The following is a 22,080-nucleotide window of genomic DNA, read 5'->3' on the forward strand; positions in this document are numbered from 1 at the left end:
CAATGTTTCGATTTGCGTGGCCGACTCATCCGTAGTCTCGCTATGGCCGCGTGTGTACTGGAGCCTATCCGAAGCTGACTTTGAGCAAACTGGTCGCCAGCCAATCGCAGGACACATAGACAAACAACCATTCGCACTCACATCCACACCTACGGACAATTTGGTGTTTTCAATTCACCTACCATGTATGTTTTTGGACTGTTGGGGAGAAAACCACACATCTAAAATATTACAACAGTTCCCATTTGTAAACAAAGAACAGCGGTCACTTAAATATCTCGTAAACAGGCACAAACACGCCAGGCCGACATTTCAGTATGAATCATATTTTGATGACTGCAACTCAAAAAAGGTTTCCAATTTGCCTTGGAAGGCCAGCTAGCTGGCCCACAATGATGTCAGCATATTTCCAGTCTCTGATTGGTTCATCAGAGCAAGCCAAGTTTGACTAGCAAAATATGTCTGTGGCGATCTGGACCCAACTGTTCTGTCATATTGCCTTTTTCTATATTCAGAGGAAAATATTAACAGCGCATCAGATTCAAGTGTGTCACTGTGCATTTGTGTACCGTTTTTTTTTCGGAGTAGAGAGGTAGACAGGGCTCGAGTAGTTTTGTGTTCTTCGTGAACGACTTGCTCAGACGAATGAATCTTTTGAGTGAAGGCACTGAACGGAATCCCTTCATGAACTCATTTGGTCCTTTCTCAGTTCAGTGTGGCTGAGCGTGGACCATCCCGGTCTCCTGACGGCCCGTCAGAACGTCTTTTCGTGAAACCGGTCCCTATTGCAAAAATGATCGAGGACTGCTGCCCTCAAGAACTGTGCCAAATCAGCTGAAGGCCCAGGTACAAAAAGCACAGCCCACCACTGGGGATCAGTGGCTCTCAGGAACCCGTTTGCCGGCCCCGGGGCTGGCCAGGGGTTGCAGGTGCTCCACGGACCGGGCGGATGAAAGACAGTATGTGTGTGGGGGGGGGGGGGCTGTCGGAAGACCAGGTTTCACATGAAAAGCCGTCTTTTTGTTCCAGAAAAAGAGGTGCGACAGCCCATCGCTGGGGCAGCGGTGCTTAATGGCGCCTTAATATCCCCCCGTCCCTATCTCTCAGCTGCCACTGCGGGACAGAGGATCCACACGCACCTGTTGTCTACCCCCTCCCCTCCCCTCCTGCCACCGCCCACGCCCCATTGTGTCCAAGCCCGCTTTAGCGTGCTGCACCTCAGGAATGCTCCTCGTCCCTGGAGAGAGCTTATCCATGGTGGTTTGGTGGTGATGGTGGGGGGGGGGGGGGGGGCACAGGAGGAAGGAGCCTGGAGGGGGAGGGGCCTTCTCTCCAGGGGCGGGTCCATCCAGATCCAGAGAGCCCTGTCCTAAATCACTGGCCCCCAGGGGAAGGCTCTCCATTGTGACGAGATGGCCCTTGCAAGCTGGGCCGCCAGCTGCCGCTGCTGCAGCGTCATGCGCCCCCACCCTCCCTCGACCCCACAACCCCCTCAGAGTGCCCACCCCCCCATCACCTCCACCAACCTTCAGTCCTATCACAATGCTCCACAACATTGAAAAAGGAATTGGAGAAGCAACACGTTTTTTGCAAAAATGTTAATGATGACAAACTCTGACGATGTTATTGCGAATTCAGACTCCCCCTCACCACCCCCCCCCACGCCATTTTAAAATGATCAAATCAGGTGCAAAAGGACATAAGAAGCTACCAGATGAAAGGACAAGTCAGATCATATTTACAAGTCAGGTCCTCAAGTAAGAATTTTGTAACGTACCGGTTGAAGCAGCCAGATGTGAGCCGCCACATTGTTTTATGTGGCCCATGAAATCAAATCATATGTGCCAACTTCCATGATTCTTGCTCAAATCTGCACCAAAATTTCGATTTGTAATATGTAATAAATAACAATGTCGTGATATTACAGCATTATTTTGTTTCCAAAACCCTTTTTTTTTTTTTTTTTTTACAATAACTGGAAGAATAGTTAAACAAACTATTATCCTTGACTTGTGATTTCAAAAGTAGTTATGCATCAATTTGTTGTGTTTATGTAATACTATGGAGGCCATCAAACGTTTCACAGTCGTAACGGCCTTCTGAGGGAAAACGTAACTACAACGTCGCCCGTGACAAAAATGACTTTAATACTCGTGCCTTATAGTGTACTATGATATAGTCAATACTGAAAGTCACTATAGGCTACATCTTCAATAATGTACAGTATTTTGTATACAAATAAACAGTTAAACATGACATACAAATCATCAACACAAACTCTCAGCAGTGGAGACTTGATGTATATAATTCACATCCAGACGGAAAACTACAGCCTACTACATATCCAGAAGTGAATATGTACAGCAGCAAGGATAGTCAGCACCATTGTATGGCCCACCAAAAGCGAAATACTGTAGGCATAAATGTGAAGTCCATAAAGAAACAGTTGAGAATGGAATAAACACATACGCTACACTACGGATACTGTGAATGTATGGACAGATGTGAATGTGAACAAAAGCAGCAACAATAGTCAGCGGTACTATGAGCAGTGACGAGACAATTGAATAAATCTATAGCCAAACAAAATAATATACTATTGTGCAGGCAGACTGGTCAGCGGCGTTGTACGTGACAACTATACAGACAGCAGCAGTACTGTGAGCAGTGTAGTGACAAATATACGTCAATAAATATATAACTTAGATCCAGAAGTGACCGTGAACTGCAGCAAGAATAGTCAGCAGCGTTGAGTGTCGCGGATGAGGTCGCGGCATGCTTTCCGGAGCCGCACGTGAGCTCCCCGTTCCAATTTGTTTGCGACGCCGCAACGTTAACAACTGTCATTTCCAAGTCAGCCTAATTAATCAACTAATTAGCATTTTTGTATGTATTCCAGCACGTGCACACACAAGCGTTGTGTGCTTATTTTCCCCTGGCATGCTCCATTGTGCCGTCGTCTAATGATGATTGTAATGATGGCTTGTCAATCTTTGATAAGAAGCAGCACGCTCCTCATTAAAGGGTCCGCCGGATTGGGGGGGGGGGCTCACGTTCTCATGGTGGCGGTGGCTTGGACAGCAGGCGTGGGCGGGGGGCGGGGGGTGCACCCGTGGCACACGCCTGTTGACCGAGCCACAAAGCAAAAGTGTGTGACATCCCCAAAACACCCCCCCTCCCCTCACACATACCCTGCTGCTACCATTGTCCTCCCAAGACACAAGACCAATCGTATTAGACTCCCTCGGAACTCCTCACCTCCACCCCAACACACACACACGCAATCAGTTTTTACCAATCAGCTGATCCCGCATGGCTTTCCCATGCTCCCTCCCAACTTGATTAGGATAAGTAAGGCAACGCCAGAGTGTGTGAGACAATGCTACACGTGTATATATACATACGCACATACATAGGAAATCACGTATAATCATAATTCAAAACATGTAAAATAATAAAATAATAAAATAATAAAAATCAAGTCAAGTAATTCAAAACATTAGGTCAAATCATTTAAAAATCAAGTAACAATAACTTGAGATCAAGTAAATAATTTGAAACTCAAGTCAAATCAGGGGCAAGCACGTAAGGTAAAAATCAAGTAAGGTAATTTTGAAAAATCAAGTAAAATAATTTCAACAATCGAGTACAAATAATGAAAAATCAGGTAAATTATATAAAAACCAAGTAAAATAAGGGGCTATCCAGTAAGATAAAAATCAAATGAGGTAATTTAAATATTAAGTGAAATAATCTTTTAGAAATCTGGTAAAATAAGGGGAGTACCTCTCCAAAATAATGATGAAACAAAAGTAAAATAGAGGAAAATACATGTAAAATAACCATAATAATAATAATAATAATTAAAAAAAACAACATTTCACTCAGGATGAACATTTTCTCTCTGGCTTACAACCCTCTCTTCAGGACAAGACATCTATTGTTTTACACACTGGAAGTCATTTCGGATGGATTGTGTGTGTGTGTGTGTGTGTGATGGGACCTGTAAAAACCTCAGGGCAGCATCCGGCCCGCGCAAAGTGGAAATCCATCACGGTGCAGGGAGGAGCAGGTGGGCGGAGCTGGGGTGGCGCTCGCGGTCGTGGGACGGGGGGGCAGGACGGCGGCTGGCGGGGTCAGGCCTGCGTGTCCTGGGAAAGTTGCGCTCTCCATTTAAATGCGCACATGTTGCGGCCTTCTGGAGGCTGCGTCAATGCACACGCTGGCAGATGGCCGCGCGCGGGGCCATAACTATGGAGGCCCACCGCCACGTCCCCGTCCCCCCCCCCAGGGAAAAGGAGGGAAGCGTCTCTCAGCTGATCCCATCAAAAACAGACATGAGGGCAAGAGGGAAGAAGGAGTGCGTGTGTGCGCGTGTGTGTTTTTGCGGTAGAAGGAATGCAAATGTGTGCGAGAGTGTGTTTCTGTTTGTGTGCGTGGGACAGTGAGCGAGTGTATAGCCTACGATGTGACAGACTCCCACGATGACGAATATCTCCATTATTTGTTTATGACACACACGCACACACACGCGCACACGATGAAACGTTTCAACCCAATTTTCCCCCATATAGTAAATATTAGAAAGACATAATCATCTGTCAAACTGTGGCCATCCTAAAATCTTTAACATGTCAACGAAAAGAGCTCTGAGGCATATTTTGCCATATGATTGGAAAAAAGGCAACAATAAACAATAAAACACAACACAAAGGTGTTTATGCAAACCAATTTGAATAGCACGTAAAATGTGTGTGTATACGTATGTAAGTATAACTGAGCATACACACAATATATATATATATATATATATCGATATGTACCGTCCGGTATATAATATAAACTCCCACAGCACGAGGGACGTCTGCAGTTGAGTTGAGATGTTCGATTGACACGTATTGGCCGCCAGAGGGCGCCACATCATCGCTCAACTGCCATTGACCCATTGACTGTATCATTAGCTCTCGCTACCAAAGGATCAAGTTAGATATCAATATAGTTGATCAATATACTGTTGGTAACTGTAGATATCAGTTATATACTGTAGTTTAAGATATAGATATAGAATAATTTTTTGCGGATTTATTAAAAAAGAAAAAACGGAAATATCACACAGCCATAAGTATTCAGGCCCTTTGCTCAGTATTTAGTAGAAGCGCCATTTTGAGCTAATATGCAACAAGGTTTTCACACCTGAATTTGGGGATCATCTGCCATTCTTTCTTGCAGATCCTCTCCTGTTCTGTCAGGTTGGATGTGGCAGCCATTTTCAGGTCTCTCCAGAGATGCTCAATTGGGTTTAAGTCAGGGCTCTGCCTGGGCCATTCAAAAACAGTCACGGAGTTGTTCTGAAGCCACTCCTTCGGTATTTGAGTTGTGTGCTTAGGGTCATTGTCTTTTTTGAAGGTGACCCTTTGGACAGATTGCAGTATTCAAGGTGGCAGCATCATTTCATGCTTGCTGATTTGTGGATGTTTGAGGAGCACAATTGACTGGTAAAAGTCTGCCGATACAATTGCTGAATGAAGACCTGAATTTCCCCCCCAAAACTGGTGGTGGGGTATGGCACAGAGTGAGTCTTTATGACGAAAACATTATTTTTGTGTGGCAGCCTTTTTTATTTATGAATTTTTTGGGGGGGTGGGGGGGGGGACGGGACTGTGTGGTGTGGAAAGTATTAAGTATATAACTATCATTTTGAATACATGAACAAAGTATTGTTTAATTTTAGACGAGATAAGGACCTAGGAAACGTGGATATTTATAGTTGTACTTTATATCGATCTACTGTGTAAGTGAGAATTCTGCGGTTATGGTATCGAAGCATGTTTGTGTTTCACTTTGGGATGCTAATCTGAGCGCGTGCATGCCCGCATAAGCTCCTTAGCACGCGTGCACGTGCAGCAGATTGCCAATCAGGAGAAAACTGAACACACGCACACACTTTGGCACCACAACTGCGGAGAGCACGAGGATGCTCGCACTCTGACATTTATCACTCTCTTCTTCTTTTGCTTTTCTCCTCGTTCTCCAACGATGCTTCCCGGGGACGTGAGCAGCCTGAACCCTCGCCGTGTGTCGCTGCCGGCGCCCCCGCCGAGCCCTCCGCCGAGCCGCCGCCACTTCTCGTTGCTCTCGGGCATGAGGCGGCGGCGTTCGGGCCCCGCGCCGGAGCGGCGCGTCAACTGCGTCCTGGTGGGAGACGGCGCGGTGGGCAAGAGCAGCCTGGTTATCAGCTACACCACCAATGGGTACCCCGCCAGATACGTGCCCACCGCCTTCGACAACTTCACAGGTGAGCCTGTTTTCAGACCTATTCAAACTCCAAAACAAAGTATATTTAGATATACTCTTAACATCATGAGGTGACAAATATGCTTACCTTATGCAAATCTATTTATTTTTGCAACATTTCACCTTCAAGCCCAACAAGAAACAAGATGGGCACCAACACACACACACACACACACACACACACACACACATATATATATATATATATATGAAGTCTGAAACTTCCACAACTGAAAAATAAAATCCACACCAAATGTTTTCAAGAGGGAGAATGGTCGCAATAAAAGCACAAGAAATGCACCCACGGTCAATCAAATTCTCAGCAATTATTACAGTGGTGCCTTGGGATACGAGTTTAATTTGTTTCCCGGACCGCTCTCGTAACTCAAAACTCAAATCATCTTTCCCTATTGGAATGAGCGGAAATGCCTTTAATCCGTTCCAGCCTCCCCAAAAACCCAGCGCAAATTCGTGTAACGTCTTTAATAAGGCAGCACTTCGTAATACTATACTTTCTAAAAATGTCGTAATAACATAATTCAATTGAATGTAACGAATGAAACAGTTTGCATGATTTATTCATTGAAATTCCTTCTGGCGTGTGCGACTGGCCCTTTTGGGGGTCAGTATAATACAGTCATGTAGACACAAACAAAAATGACTCTCACAACTACACCAAGTTAATAACTGACACAAAACTACAAAGAAAATATTTGGGTGGTGTCATAAATTTCTCAGGGGGAAATAAACCAATCATCTTTTAATTAAGCGGAATCATGCCTTGCGCTCACGTTATTTCAGTTCAAGTTCAATTTGTTGCATTGACACGAGCTAACCTCGTGTATGCTAGCCTTGTCTGAGCCTGACTAGCGTTTCCGCTGTCTCCGCAGCCGTGGTGGCGGTGGACGGGACGCCGGTCGGACTGCAGCTGTGCGACATGGCAGGACAGGTATCCCTGCATACGTGCGTGTGCGCGTTTCCATTGCCTTTGTAACATGAATTCTCCCGTCCTCCATGTCTGCCGTCACGATAGAAATGGGGAATTGGTGATGGATCCATCAATGTAAGTCACAGTGATCACTCGTCATCGTAGCAGTGAGTAAGTAACTAGTGAGTCGCTTCTGTTTTGGAAGTATTCGAAAATGCACTTTCGATCCAGTTTCACTTATGTGTACGAATATGAAATTTGGTAAACATGTGTATCACGGGTAGACTCACAAAAAAGTCTCAAAAAAGCCATACCTGAAAAGACACAAGAAGTCAGCCGTTTTGTTTTGAAGCAATATAAAATGAAGTTGACATCGCTATGATGAGTAGACCCACAAAAAAGTCTCAAGAAGCCATCCAACCATCCATCCATTCTCAACACCCCTTACCCTGTTCATGGCTATCCCAGTTGACTTTGGGCGAAAGGTTGGTCGCCAGTCAGTCGCAGGGCACATATAGATACGGACAATGATTGGCACTCACTGAGCGGGAACTGAACCCACGCTGCCTGCACCAAAGTCAGGCGAGTGTACCACTACACGAGGAACCGTTCCCAAAATATCACAGGAAGTCTGCCATTTTGGTTCCAAGTCGCCATTTTGGTTAAGTTTTGGCCATTTTTTTAGGGTTACTTTAAAAAAAAAAAAAAAAAATTATGTTCTTGGAGAAAAAAACCAAAAGTGATCCAAAGACAACTTTGGAAATCCAATCATCAACGCCACTGGCCTCTGCGTACTTGCACTGAGACTTCCGTCAGGCACCCCTCCTGACTTTAAGCTGCTAAGATCCTAGACATTGTTGATGATTGTCATTTTTTTCCCCACTGTGAACGAATTGATCCTGATCCAGCGTGGTTCTTCTCAGGATGAGCTGGAGCGTCTCCGGCCGCTCTGCTACCGAAACGCAGACGTCTTCCTGCTGTGCTACAGCGTGGTCCGACCCACTTCCTTCCGCAACCTGACCCGGCGCTGGGTGCCCGAGATCCGCCGGCACTGTCCTGGTGCGCCGCTCGTCCTGGTGGGCACCCAGCTGGACTTGCGCGAGGACGTCCAGGTGCTGATCCGCTTAGCTCAGAACCAGGAGTGCCCGGTGGGCTCGGAGGAGGGCCGGCAATTGGCGCAGCAGCTCGGTGCCGCTGGCTTCGCTGAGTGCTCCGCGTTGACGCAGAAGAACCTCAAGGAGGCCTTCGATTCGGCAATCTTGGCGAGCATCCGACATATGCGAGATGGCAGCGAAGGCGACGTTCACGGTGGTGACATCAACAGTGGTGGCGTATGGCCACAGAGACGAACCCTAAAGAAGAAGACTCCCGACAAGATCAAGAAGCTCTCGGAGGCCTGGTGGCGGAAGATCCGATGCCTGGTGGGGGAACGGAACTGTGATCAGCTGACTGCATGATCAGGTCATAGACAAGTTTACAACATTGACCGAAGAAAAGGCCCTAAATGTCGAGATTGCGTCCCTCTTGTGGTTAGTGTCGCCCCTTTGAGATGCCCAAGAAGGTACAATTCTCGTGAATTCTCGGAATGTGCAAACGACATATACTCTTTCAAAAAGATGTCCCAAGAATATCTTTCTCTCTCTGAGACTTTGGAGAAAGGAGTTAGGAACACAATGCAACGGAATCTCAAAACAATGTCGATGACAGATCAGCGCTACAGAAAGAGGAAACAAAGCTAAGATCTTGGTGCCCTGAGCAAGCGGAAGGAGTTTTCACAAATCAGTTTTCAGAAATGGAAAAACTCGTGAATTGCGGCACTCGTGAGTCAGAGTGCAAGTTGCTAAAAGATCTATGTGGAGAATGGCAGCAGTAAATGTGTGCTGCAAGCAATCAAACCTGAATTCCTTGAGGGTAAAGCGCACATTTCCCCACAGTTGTCAGATGTGCTGCAGGCCTGAGGGCGACGTGTTGAAGAGCTTCAGCTCGCCAGTGAGCAAGCGGCTGAACATCATCTGGGGATGAGCTGAAGATTCTCTGCGTCTAATTGGAGCAGACGGGCCCACCTGGGCGGGATTACGCCGCCATACGGTGCCCGATCGCTTCTCCGTCCCGGCTTTGTCCCCCCGCTCGCTTATGTCGCTTATGCCAAAGCGACACTGTTGGTGTGTCAGCGTGTCACCGGCGCAGCGTGCCGTCCACTTTGGAGCCACAGATCTCGTTAGTAAAAGATGGCGGGAACAGTTGGCACCTTTGAGACTTTAAGCTAGCATAAGACCTTTAAATACAAGTGACACGGAGTACGAGTGACTTACACTGGAGCTCCATTTTGACTTTGGTACCTAAACTGGATCTCTATATTGATTTTGGGCCTGAGACTAGATCCTCTTTACTGGACTGCGGTACTTGGACTGGATCTCCAATCTGACTTCGGTACTGCACTGCTGTTTTCTTTTGCGACTTACAGTACATATCGGGTCTCTTCGGATTCTTCTTTTTGCTTCAGGACTTTCCTTGGCGGCACGGTGGTCGACTGGTTAGAGCGCCTGCCTCACAGTTCTGAGGACCGGGGTTCAATCCCCGGCCCCGCCTGTGTGGAGTTTGCATGTTCTCCCCGTGCGTGCGTGGGCTTTCTCCGGGCACTCCGCTTTCCTCCCACATCCCCAAAACATGCATGCCAGGTTCATTGACAACTCTAAATTGCCCGTAGGTGTGAATGTGAGTGCGAATGTGCCCTGCGATTGGTTGGGAAACCAGTTCAGTTGGCTGGGTTAGACTCCAGCTCAACTGCAATGTTGGGAATATTACTTAGGAAATGTAGTTTGGTTACAATTTACAAGTTACCGTGTTGTAAATGTAATAGTCGTGGAATTATCTGAATTACTTTCTCCAAGTAATATCACTAATTACCTTTGGTTACTTTTCTTAATTCTGAATAAATGCATTGACACGACCTATGGATGTTTCTTCCAAAAAATGGAACCATATATCATTATTTTGGAATGACCACATATTAGTTATTTTGGAATGAACAGATATTTGCTCTTCATACAAATAACAAAAATTGCCGAACTGTAAACTGAGAGGGAACTTTTCCTTTTTTTAGTGCCAATATTCATAGAAAAGCGATGATGCCACAGAGTATCATAGCAATTTCGAGACGTCCAATCAGATTGTCGATTGAATGTACTTCCTGTATCAATGCTTTACAATAAGTGCAGCCATTGTTGGGAAGTTTTATTTGACAAAATCAAGATGTCCTTCACAGCGTGTCCTCCTGTTGATGTTTGTGTGTCAACACTGCCGCGTAGATGTTCTCATAGTCCCCATGGTGGCGCTGCTGAGGAGACATGAAAATATCAGGATCCAGAGCAGGTTTGTCTCCTTGTGGGCGTCTGGGCATTAGTTGTGGCCTACAGCAGCCCCTTGCGGGTGTTCTCATTTTGTATTTGTGTTTTTGACTGAAAGTGCATCGCAAATTTGGCTCTCCTTGCCTTCATGCAAGGACATTACAGTACCTTTTATTTGATTTGTTCCGTAACCATGCTCAAAACACGATACAACAGCTATTGAAATGGATGGATATGCCATTAATCCGTTCCCGCCTCCCCCAAGCAGCCAACAAAATGTCTGGAATGTTTTTAATAAGGAAAATATCACTGCAATAATGCTGAATAAAACAGTCAAAGTAATAATGAAGATGGCTTTCATACCTGCTGCCAGTGACTCACTAAGCTACAGTAAGATTCGTTGTTTTTCACAGAGGATAAAGAAAATATCAGTCGCTTAAAATGTTGCAAAACCTCGACTGTCGATGCGATTTGTTAACCCGTCTATGGCATTTTGCGGTGTGTTTTAACATTAAGCTAGATAGAAGCCAGTTCCTTTGATCAATTGTTCACCATCTGCCAAACTGCTGCTTGTGGATTGAGTGGAGTTCTTTCCCTGTCCGTGCAGCGCTCGCAGCTTGAAACTTTTGCTCACAACGGTTCGTGTCTGCAAATAGCACGACGTAAGTCAGGTCCCTCGTATCTCCAGGCACCACTGTGTAGCCGGGGAACAGTGTATGTCCCCTGTGATTGGCCGGATTATATGTTGGATTATATGTTCCCGCGACCCGAGTGAGGATAAACGTCCCGGAGAATGGATGGAGTATGTGTGTACAGCATGTGGAAAACATGATACCCTGTTGACCTAATGTCTTTTGGCAATATCACCTCATATGACAGAACCCAAATAAGTTGAAGTTCCATAAAATAAAAGTCAAACATGATAACGATAAAACTGTTCAAAAGTGTAACTATGAGTCAAACCTTTCAAAGACCTTTCTCAGACAAACTACAAGATTGCACTCCAGGGTGGCGTTTTGAGGTCATTTGAAAAACTGTGCCAATCACAAGCGTCAGCTTTGGAAGGTGAAGGTGAAAGTGAAAGGTGAAACAAAAATCGCCTCTAATTTTGCCTCTACTTTTCAAATCTAACTAAAATTGATTCTCCCAGTAATGTAATGGATTACAATTCCACACATTTTGTAATTGAATGACGTCATCTTGTTACATGTATATGCACGGTACTCCTCAACATAGCTCGCTTACAACCAGAATTAGGATAAACGCCATCGAAAATGGATGGACGGACGCAGCAAAAAGTCCACAACGAGTTTGATTAAAGCGAGACAGTGCCGGATGCAAGTTTGGAAAAAGACAATGAAAACAAATGTCACCTCTTCGGGTTGTCGCTGCTCGTTTGGTTGCGTTCACGAGGAGGGAGACGTCATCTTCCTGCACACAATCGTTGCGGTCACATCAACGTGAGAATGAGCGAGGCACGTTTCGAGAAGCAAAAGTCAAGGGTGTGCTCGTACCTCATGCAGAGAGCCAGGAGCACCACCAGGATCAGGAGCACAAGCGTCGCGCTCAGCCCGATCATGTTGTTTCTTACTGTTGCTACAAATTGCAAAGGTTGGAGTAAAGTCACAAAAAGGGATATCGGGCTTTGGAGTGAAATTTCTGGAAGAAGCGAAAATGCACAGCAACCTAAACAAGTGAACCGAATTTGATCTTCTGTAAATTTTCGAATGTCCCACTGTTGACTGTTTCACCACTTTCTGCACAAGTTGCTGGTCTCTCACAAGTAGCCATGTTGCTGCTTACCGTCCATGTACACGGTGATCCGGCGGAGCCCTCGGCTGTTTCTGGCCGCGCAGACATAATTGGCGACGTCCTCCGGCCGAACGCTGAAGTTCTGACCCGACGCCAGTTAGCAGCTGGGTTGGCATCGCCGCGACAGGTCAGAGTCAACCAGCGGCCCCCCCAGAACCACAGATGTCCGCAAAAGCCTCGGAGCGTCTGAACAAAGACAAGTGATGCTTACTTCGAGATTACAATGACATAGTTGGCATACAATCAGCTGTGAAGAAAAATAACGTGGGAACAAAAATGAGATAAACATGTACATATCTCATAATTATGCGAGACCTCCATTCTGACTTTGGGACTCACCTTGGACCTCCGTATTGGCTTTGGTACTTAGAATAGATATCCATTTTGAATTGAGGTACTTAGTCTGGACTTTTGCCGCTTACATTAGATACAATGGACCTCCATTTTGACTTGGGGATCTTGAGTGGACCTCCATTTGACTTCAGTAACTAAACTGAACCTCCATTCTGAATTTGCTTCCGAAACTGGACCCTCCATATTGACTTTGGTACAGTGCTTACGCTGAATGTCTATGAACACTGATGAAGAGTTGACGTGTCCATATTTATTCTGGGCCTTGAAGTATAATCTTCCCGCATATTCTGAGCGGATGGAGATGAAACAGCAATGTCCTTCTCGTTCCTGGAACACAGTTTGGTTGTCCTTGTACCATGTGTATTACTGCGGCAGGTAAGATTCATTGGCTGGCCCTCTTCTCTGACATTTTACGTATTATTCGACAAAGAGGAGAAAATCGAGGCAACTGAAGGAGACTTTTTGAAAATGTGTTGTCAGTACTTCTTCTCAACAGATCTGGATGAAAACCAAATATTTGATGATGATGGTGCATCATATGCTAGTGAGAAAGAGTGCTAGACTGACATTTGACATCAATGAAGGACTCCGTGGAGCAGTGTCATCTTCAGGCTGACATTGTGCCCTGAAACGTTTCCATTTTTGTTTTGTACATTCCAACATCCATACCTGGATGTCAGATCGCAGCCAGTGACAAGTACACTCACCCACGCACTCACACTAAAGTTCATAAGCAGAGACTAACCAAGGGAAAGTGCATCGTAATTGAAGTTACCCTGACTTCCCCTTGATGCAGTCACATTAGACAACAATGGCGGCCATAGAGCCACAAACCCTACAGTGGGTACGGAAAGTATTCGGACACACTTCAAATTTCTACTCTTGGTTATATTGCAGCAATTTGCTAAAATCATTTAAATTCACTTTCTCATCAATGTACACACATCATATTGCCTGATGGTGTAGTAGTAGCCACTCGAACAGACTCGGAACAAACGTTTCCACAGTTAGCTTTACAAAGTAATCTGATCTTTGAAAAGTAACCATTTTTCAAATGACTGATTGGTGATTTTAGAAGTAACTAAATCAAATTACAAGTTACTTTATTACATTCAGCAGCTGCTGTATGTTATCAGACACAACTTAAATGCGGACATAGAAACCCTACTTACAGACATAAACTGCAGCAGTTGGTAAGCTAAAGTAGCACCGAATTTGGCATAGCATGCTAACTTAGCGCATAACTGGTACTGTAGGTACAAATTTAACTTCGTCAACTGGACGAATGTACACACACAAAATGGCAGCAAGAACTTTTCACGGACACACGCTCCGGGAGAAGCTAACTACGTTGGGTAATACGTAACATAGCTGTACCGCTGGCTCACTTTCGGTATTGTAACGTAATGCTCTCCAACCACTCTGTCTCTTTCCTACTTGCTCTACCGTGATGTAGAATATGTGTCTATATTATGTTTTTCTATAGTATTGATGGTTTCTAAAGTAATTTTGACGTGATAGTGGTAATATTAACAGGTGGATTAGGTCAGGTAAGTCACCACTGAAGGCCAAAGGCCAAAGGCCAAATGCAAGGCCCACACTGCTTTCTGAGAGGGGTGGGTATTGTTAAGAACCTCACAATTCGATTTGATTTCGAGTTGAGTTGATTGGATTCGAAAAAATAATTTAAGTGCTTGGATGCTGATTCTGTAGATAGAAATACATAAATAGAGTATCTGTTGACAGGTACTGAACTGGTGGGAAGCATTGTAATGCATTGTTTGATATTTTACTCAGCTCTATTTTCTGTTATGTCTAAAAGTAAAAAAAAAAATCCAGTTAGCGTTAAGCTGAACCGTTTGGTTCAGTCCAGTACCGTACGACATTGTTTGATTTTCTTTTGTCAAAAGTCCTTAAGGATACCATAATATGTACCGGACCGCTTTTGGACACCTTGCGTTGACTGACAGAATGTTCGATTCCGGAATGGGAAGGAGATGACACATTAGGATTTATTTACATTTCCAAACTGCACCGTGTCGAACCGTACTGGACTGGACCGCTTGGTAGAAACACACCTTGGAGGTTACCTGACACAAACAAGCTGACGCCACGTGAGCCACGGAAGAACCTCCTTCTCATCCAAAGGTTGATCGGCACGTTGATCATGAACACATACTCTGCCGAGTCATTCTGGCTCGCATTTGAGATGGTCAAGGTGCAGAGGCGACTGTCGCAGCTGGAGTAAAAGCGACTCGAGCACTGCTGATCATCTCTCAGGTCCACTGGCGTTCCGTCACAAACCACGACATGGTTTCCAGCTCAGCGGTGGGTGAAGTATCTTGAAAAAGATTGTACTTGTCAGAGTAGTTTCAATGCACCTTACTGTTTACTTTTAGTCGAGTATTTACAGTATGTGAAGAAGAATCGATACTTTTACTCGGTTACAATGATCAACATGCCGCTCACTACTTTTATATATCCATTATTGTGTGCACGTCTGTGCGATACATTTTTTTGTGTGCTTTTTTTTAATTTTTTTAATTGAACCATTGAATGAAATACAAACAAAATGGCTTTAATCACGATGACATACAAATAGGGGCGGGTACATTCCAAAATAAATCAACAAAAATAAATAAATTATATAAAAGAAAACTATCTAGGACTTGTCACATAGCATATATTCTTCGATTATACAAGAAAGATGAATAGCATTTCTATTTTTCATATGTTTGAGGGCTTTCGAGAAAGAAACAAACTCATTGTGAAAAACGGCAAAAATATACCTATACCCTTTTTCATACGGTATAGGTAATGCGACCTGGCACGAGGGGATTACATATTTTATTTTCTATTGTCTGACATTTTTCCCCCCCAGATGGTTGAACAGATTAGTCCCATTATCTTGCGGTGCAGACAACTTTGCATGACGTCTTTGTTGAACATCACTTGACCTGAACGGAAACGGATGTTGATCCCTTTTCAAGGTGCCAGCTCCTCGACATCATCTCCAGTGCTTGCTGTACTTTCTTCTCTCTGCATGACTTGCTCGCTCATCACTTAGTCTACCCCATGACTGACTATTGAGGTTCCAGGGTGAGCACTGCCCTCGCACAGTGCGCTCGCTTATTATTCAGGCATCTTAATGACGCCTTAAAGGTGCCATATTTGACCAAACCAACCTTTTCTAGTATTTGGGATGTAATATTGGCTCTCTGGTGCCTCAGTAAACGTATGAAATATCAAATTAAAATCATCCACGCATTTCTGCGCTTCAGACATTTTTCTGCCGACAGGCCTGAAACGAGGTCATTCGTTTGGCTAGCGAAGCTCTCCGCCTACCTCGCCGCTCCCGAGCCAGCGCTGTCAACATAACACGTGCGCTCAGAAGTGGGTCTTCTACACGGACTAATCAGAGGAAAGGGGATGGTCTTAGCCAAATATGAAAAAAGTGGATACAAAACTGGGTCAAACAGAAGTAGCTCTCAGAGGGGCGTTTTCTGGACACTCGTATGACAAAACCAAGGTGTTTTTTGAAATGAAATTAACAGACTTATACCAAATCCATGTTGCAGAGTCACTCCATCGCTTTATGTCTAAATATATAAATAAATATGTCTAAATAGACAAACTGTGGGACCTTTAACTATGCGTTCGCCCCCTGGTGGTTGGCTGACTACTGGTTGAGAAAGAGCTTCAAACTCTTATGCAGCAGAGCACGTGTTTTAAATGTGAAAATTGTTCACGATCAGGCTAATTTAATTGAGGCAGCCAAAATCATTATCAATTTTTAAAATCTGATTGACAAGCCCTAACACAATGTGTGATTATCTTTGTTTTATGTTTACCTTTAAACTAAACTTCAACAGCTTGAAGCAAGCAAACTTGGCCTCTTTTTGGGCAATTGTTTGCTACCCGGAGGGCGGAATAGACATTGTGGTTGTAAGTCAAGGTGTCACTGTATAATAAAAACACCTTCAACTACACCTGTTTTTAAAAGTTGAAAGACATCAGAAAAAAAAGATATTCTTTAGTACACGAATCAAATTCAGTACAGTAGCAACGTATTTGTACTCGATTAAAAAACACATAGTACCTGGAAGAGAGAGAAGAAACGCCACAAACCGCCAACACCATAATCTTGGTCAGCAGTACGGCCCAGTGGAGGTGTGAAATGCAACATTTTCTCTTTGGTTTCCTTCTCTGTCTGTGTTTTTGCTCAAAATCAACACCACCTGTTTGCATTAAGTACTGAAGCCATCAGTGCCTTGTGAAGAAAACAACAGAAAATTCTATAGAATATCAATCAATGTACTTACAAACAGATATTGATTGTCGAGCAGTCTGTATAGTGACTTTTTTTTGTAAAAATTATTTTACAAGGATTGGCAATCTGACTTAACTCAGAGGGAGTCAAATCATTTACAGGATCCCGCTTCTGATGCCAAATGTTTCAAAAGAGGTGGTGGTATGTCTTCTACAGAACTTTCTGATGCTCTATTTCAGAGGTCAGTCACTGGTGGACTGCGGTCTGGGTCCGGACCCAGAAGGAGTCCCGTACGGACCCACACCGACGGGCAAAAAAGAAGGCTGATGATTCCTGATGAGCACTTCTATTTTTAGTGGCACAGCCATTATAAGCTTTACGGTAGTGGTGAAATGTATAGACCAATTACATGCGTGTTAAGCCCTCGCACGTGACCTTACTCAGCCAATCAAGTCTGGATTTCTGCTGTTTTGGCCAATCTTTCTCCGACAGAAAAAGTAAGGAAGCAATCTTGTCTTTGTGGGGTTTTATCACATGAAAGAAAGACATGTTTGCAAAGAGAGGAAAAGGTAGAACATTCATACAACATTCTTACGCAATTAGCACTCCAACTTATCTTTATGGGAATGGAGTCCTGAGCACATTTGCGAGGACAGACAGAAGTACTGTGCTGTCTAAAAGCTATGGAACAATAAAACATGCAAAGGTTATATATAACAGTTACAAATAATAGGTGATAGATATGATTTTCCAAATCGCTGCGCACAGCCGTAGACCAGAAGAGAGACCAAGCAGGGGAGAGAGAAATTGCCTACAGTTTGGAAACTGAATTAAAGACGGAGAAAGTTCGGAAAATGATTGTGAAACCCCAACTTCATCTTGAAAGCCTAGCCCTGGCTGGAAATCCTTCTTGGACACCTAATCCTTGTTTGAAACCGTACCCCGTGCTCGAAACACTCGCCTCCTCGCCGTAAACCCAACTTTGAAACGCTAATTTTAAACCATCATTTCGATTGGAAAGCTCAATCTTGGCCTTAACCCCAACTTTGAGACCCTAACCCTAGGGTCGTTTGAAACCCTAAAGCAACCTTGAAAACCTAATTTCAGGCTTGAAACTGGAAACTGGAACCCTAAGCCATGGCGGGGAACTTCACCTTCACCCAATATCCCTTGTTTTGAACTCCTACAAACCTTGACCGAGATGTAATACTAATTATTACCACGTGAGGGCATTAGAAACCACAATATAGTTCCAGTTAACAATGTCTTCTCACCAAATCAAGCCATCCATCCATTTTCTGTACCGCTTATCCTCATTAGTATAGACAAGTAATCTTAAAAAAAAGTATATATATCATATGGCCGTCAATTATTCCTGTCAGCCCCCTCCTCTTTCATCTCTTCCTTGTATTCCATTCAAGTCCATCATATTGTTGAGATTCAAAGAGACACACAAGGGGAGGGGGCAGGTAGAGGAGGGGGGCTGGGAAGAGAGTGAAACGAGAGGACGTCAGGACGAGCTTCAATTTGTGTCGTGAGCGCGTCTGCAGGGAGAAAGCATTAGCATGTGTCAGGCAGGCCGGTGAGTGTTTGTTTACTGACGGAGTAAGCGAAGCCTCCCGTTCGTTCGTTCCATCGGCTGCCGTGAATCAACTCTCTGTTGTCACGCCGCGCGAATACAAGCTCAGGCGAGGCCTTCGGGAGCCACAAAAATATTGTGCCTAAAAGATGCAGTCACAGAGGTCGGGTCAAGGTGTGTGTGTGTGTGTGTGTGTGTGTTTGCGTGTGCGCGTGATGTCAAAAAAGATAAAAATGGACGCTTGAGGACGGAGTTGGAGTTGTTGCCTTTTGACTGAAACATTTTCAGAGTCAGACCTGCTAAACTCGAAGTGGGATATTTTCCTTTCTCAGCAGTCTTGAAAACCCCACTAGGGAAAAGTGCTCCCACTCTGGACTTAAGTAGAACTACGCATACAGCGGATGAAATAAGTATTTAACACGTCGGCATTTTTCTCACTAAATACTGGGTATTTCCAAAGGTGCCATTGACATGGAATTTTCACCAGATGTTGGGAACAACCCAAGTAGAACAAAGAAAGTAGAACAAATAAGATCGGAAATGAAGTTGTGTCAAATGACACCGGGAAAATGTATTGAACACCTGAAGAAAGGAAGGTGCACAAAGGCATGGAAAGCCAAGATAACACCTAAAATCTTTCATAATAATAATCAAACAGCAATCCAGGCCCTTGTCAGTGCAAATGAACATCAGCTGGTTCAGTCAGGACATGATGGCGTAAAAAAAAGGTCTCATTGCCGAGGTGTGAGTCAAGACACGTCTCATGATGGGTAAGAGCAAAGAGCTGTCTCGAGACCATCGCAAAGTAATTATACAGTATAGTGTATTAAACATAACGATGGCATTGATTACAGGTGCATATCTAAGCATCTGAATGTTCCAGTGCGCACGGTTGGGGCCAAAATATGTAAGTGGGAAGCCAATCATACCACCATAGATTAGCCTCGATCAGGTGCTCCTCGCAAGATTTCTGACAGAGGAGTGCAAAGAATAATCAAATGAGTTGTCCAAGGGCCAAGGACCATGTGTGGAGAGCTTCAAAAAGACCTGGAATTAGCAGGTACTGTTGTCACAAGGAAAACAGTGAGTAATGCAGTCCGCCGCCATGGCCTGTATGCACGCTCACCACGCAAGACCCCAGTGCTGAAAAAAAAAAAGCATCTCAAACTGGTTTAAGGTTTGCTGAACAACATTTGGACAAGCCAGTTAAATACTGGAAGAATATAGTCTGGTCTGATGAGAGCAAAAATGAACTGTTTGGATGCCGTAAGGCGCAGCATGTTTGGAAGAGAAATGGCACCGCACATCACCCTAAAAACACCATAGCAACAGTGAAGTTCGGAGGTGGGAACATGATGGTGTGGGGCTGCTTTTCGGCAAATGGTACTGGTAAACGTCACATTATTGAAGCAAGGATGAATGGGCAAATGTACCGAGACATTCTTGATAAAAATCTGCTGCCATCTATGAGGATGATGAAAATGGAACGAGGGGGGACATTTCAGCAGGATAATGATCCAAAACATACTGCCAAGGAAGCTCTCAATTGGTTTCAAAGAAAAACAAATGAAAGCTGCTAGAATGGCCCAGCAAATGACCTGACTTGAATCCAATCAAAAATCTAAGGAAAGAACTGAAACACATGGACCATAAAAGAAGCCCACGGAACCTTCAAGATTTGAAGACTGCTTGTGTGGGGGAAATCACACCAGCGCAGTCCATGCGACTAGTTTCTCCATACAGGAGGCGTATTCTTTTGTACAAAGAATTAAATAAATACCAGTTGGCGTGTTCAATACTTTTTCCCTGTCATTTCACATGATTACACACAACTTAATTTCTGAATTTATTTGTTCTACTTTCTTTGTATGTATGGATTACTTGTTTGCCCCCCCCCCCCAAACAACTGGTGAAATCTTCACGTCAATAGCACTTTTGGAAATGTATGTAGTGAGAAAAACGGTGATGTGTTAAGTGTTAAATACTTATTTCAGCCGCTGTAATGTATGTTTTTATCCCTCCATTTTCTGAGCCGCTTCTCCTCACGCGGGTCGCAGGCGTGCTGGAGCCTATCCCGGCTGTCATCAGGCAGGAGGCGGGGGTACACCCTGAACTGGTTGCCAGCCAATCGCAGGGCACATACAAACAAACAACCATTCACACTCACAGTCACACCTACGGGCAATTTAGCGTCTCCAATGAATGCATGTTTTTATGGGATGTGGGAGGAAACCGGAGTGCCCGGAAAAAACCCACGCAGGCACGGGGAGAACATGCAAACTCCACACAGGCGGGGCCGGGGATTGAACCCGGGTCCTCAGAACTGTGAGGCTGACGCTCTAACCAGTCGGTCACCGTGCCGCCAAAAGATGTATATATTTCACTTAAGTTATAATGGGCGTCAATTATCTGCGGACTTTCGCTATCTGCGGTCCGGCCGCCGAAAAAATCTATTTAGAGTAAGTACAATAGCAAAGTATTTGTAATTGGTTACTTCCAATGCAAAGGCAACAAATTGGTGTCGTGCAAAACGGATGGCAACGAATCTTTTTTTTCTTTTTCGGATTCGAGTTGAAAGCAATGTCGTGTACGTGCCCCCTGAAGGACGGCGGCCTTGTTCAAACGCCTGAAAGCAAATTGGAGTTGAAAGAGAGCGCAAGCGTGTGTGTGCGTGTGTGTGTGTGTGTGTGTGTGTGTGTGCGTGTTACTGGACAAAAAAAACAACAAAAAAACGTCATTTGGGCCACTTCAACAGCAGGTTTGTCGCTTGCGTGTTGCCACCTAATCTCACGCATGATTAGGAGCGCAATAAGACTGTCTGATCAGGTTGTGGCTCTCTCTCTCTGTGTGTGTGTGTGTGTGTGTGGGTGTGAGGATTTTGTGGGTGCGGCATTTGGGAGAAAATGTTTATTGACGAAGCAACTGACCTTGCTCTTTGCCCCAAATGTGCTCGTTTTGGATTGCAAATGATGGTTTCCAGCCTCCGGTAGGGTTTTAAGTGAGGGTTTCAAGCCTGGAGTAGGGTTGGGTTTTAAGACCGGGCTGGGGTTTCAAATTAGGGTTTGTAGCCAAGCAAGCATTACATTTAAAAATAAGTAAAATTTTACCGTGGCTTGAAACCTGAACATAGTTTCGAACCTGTCTTTAAAAATCTTGCCCAGGCTTGAAAACCCAAACTCTGGCTTCAAACCATACCTTGAAACCCTAACCAACGTTTGAAACCGTAATTTGAAACCCTGAGGCTGTCTTAAAACCATAACATGGCTTCAAACCCACCAATGTCTTGAAACCTTTTCCCGAAAAACAAGTCTACGTAATATTTTTTCCTGTTTTCTGTCTGCTGCTCAACAAAATGACATTGCCATCTACTGGTCTGGCATGTGTATTACCACAAATGCTGCGTTTTAAAAAAAAAAGATTTTTGGTTGACGTGAATGTGAAAGTTTTCAGTAAGACCAACTGGGAAAAACCTTGCGTTTGGTTGTAATGGAGGCCT

The 22,080-nt window shown here is 44.5% G+C and overlaps 1 protein-coding gene and 1 long non-coding RNA gene across 3 annotated transcripts in view; one reads left to right on the top strand and one right to left on the bottom strand.

Annotated features, from left to right (window-relative positions):
• LOC133476627 (rho-related GTP-binding protein RhoU-like) overlaps positions 1 to 14,820 on the top strand; it is a 24,309-nt gene extending 9,489 nt beyond the window's left edge. The window contains exons 3-6 of one of the 2 annotated variants that reach the window (XM_061770273.1): positions 6,060 to 6,295; positions 7,185 to 7,243; positions 7,328 to 7,357; positions 8,146 to 14,820. In XM_061770273.1, the coding sequence (XP_061626257.1) occupies positions 6,142 to 6,295; positions 7,185 to 7,243; positions 7,328 to 7,357; positions 8,146 to 8,679 (777 nt within the window). In that variant the 5' untranslated portion in view covers positions 6,060 to 6,141 and the 3' untranslated portion in view covers positions 8,680 to 14,820. Of the gene's footprint in view, positions 1 to 5,930; positions 6,296 to 7,184; positions 7,244 to 7,327; positions 7,358 to 8,145 lie in introns of those variants that run through there. The other variant, XM_061770272.1, reaches the window with a different exon arrangement.
• Positions 10,477 to 17,325, bottom strand: LOC133476633 (uncharacterized). Its single transcript, XR_009788101.1, has 7 exons — positions 17,058 to 17,325; positions 16,835 to 16,973; positions 14,814 to 15,076; positions 12,373 to 12,567; positions 12,084 to 12,165; positions 11,943 to 12,000; positions 10,477 to 10,559 (listed from the first exon to the last, which is right to left on the bottom strand). It is a non-coding gene; the product is annotated as an uncharacterized LOC133476633 (long non-coding RNA).
• Positions 17,326 to 22,080: the final 4,755 nt, after the last annotated feature.

Source organism: Phyllopteryx taeniolatus, chromosome 4 (genome assembly GCF_024500385.1).
Source record: "Phyllopteryx taeniolatus isolate TA_2022b chromosome 4, UOR_Ptae_1.2, whole genome shotgun sequence".
NCBI lineage: Eukaryota > Metazoa > Chordata > Actinopteri > Syngnathiformes > Syngnathidae > Phyllopteryx > Phyllopteryx taeniolatus.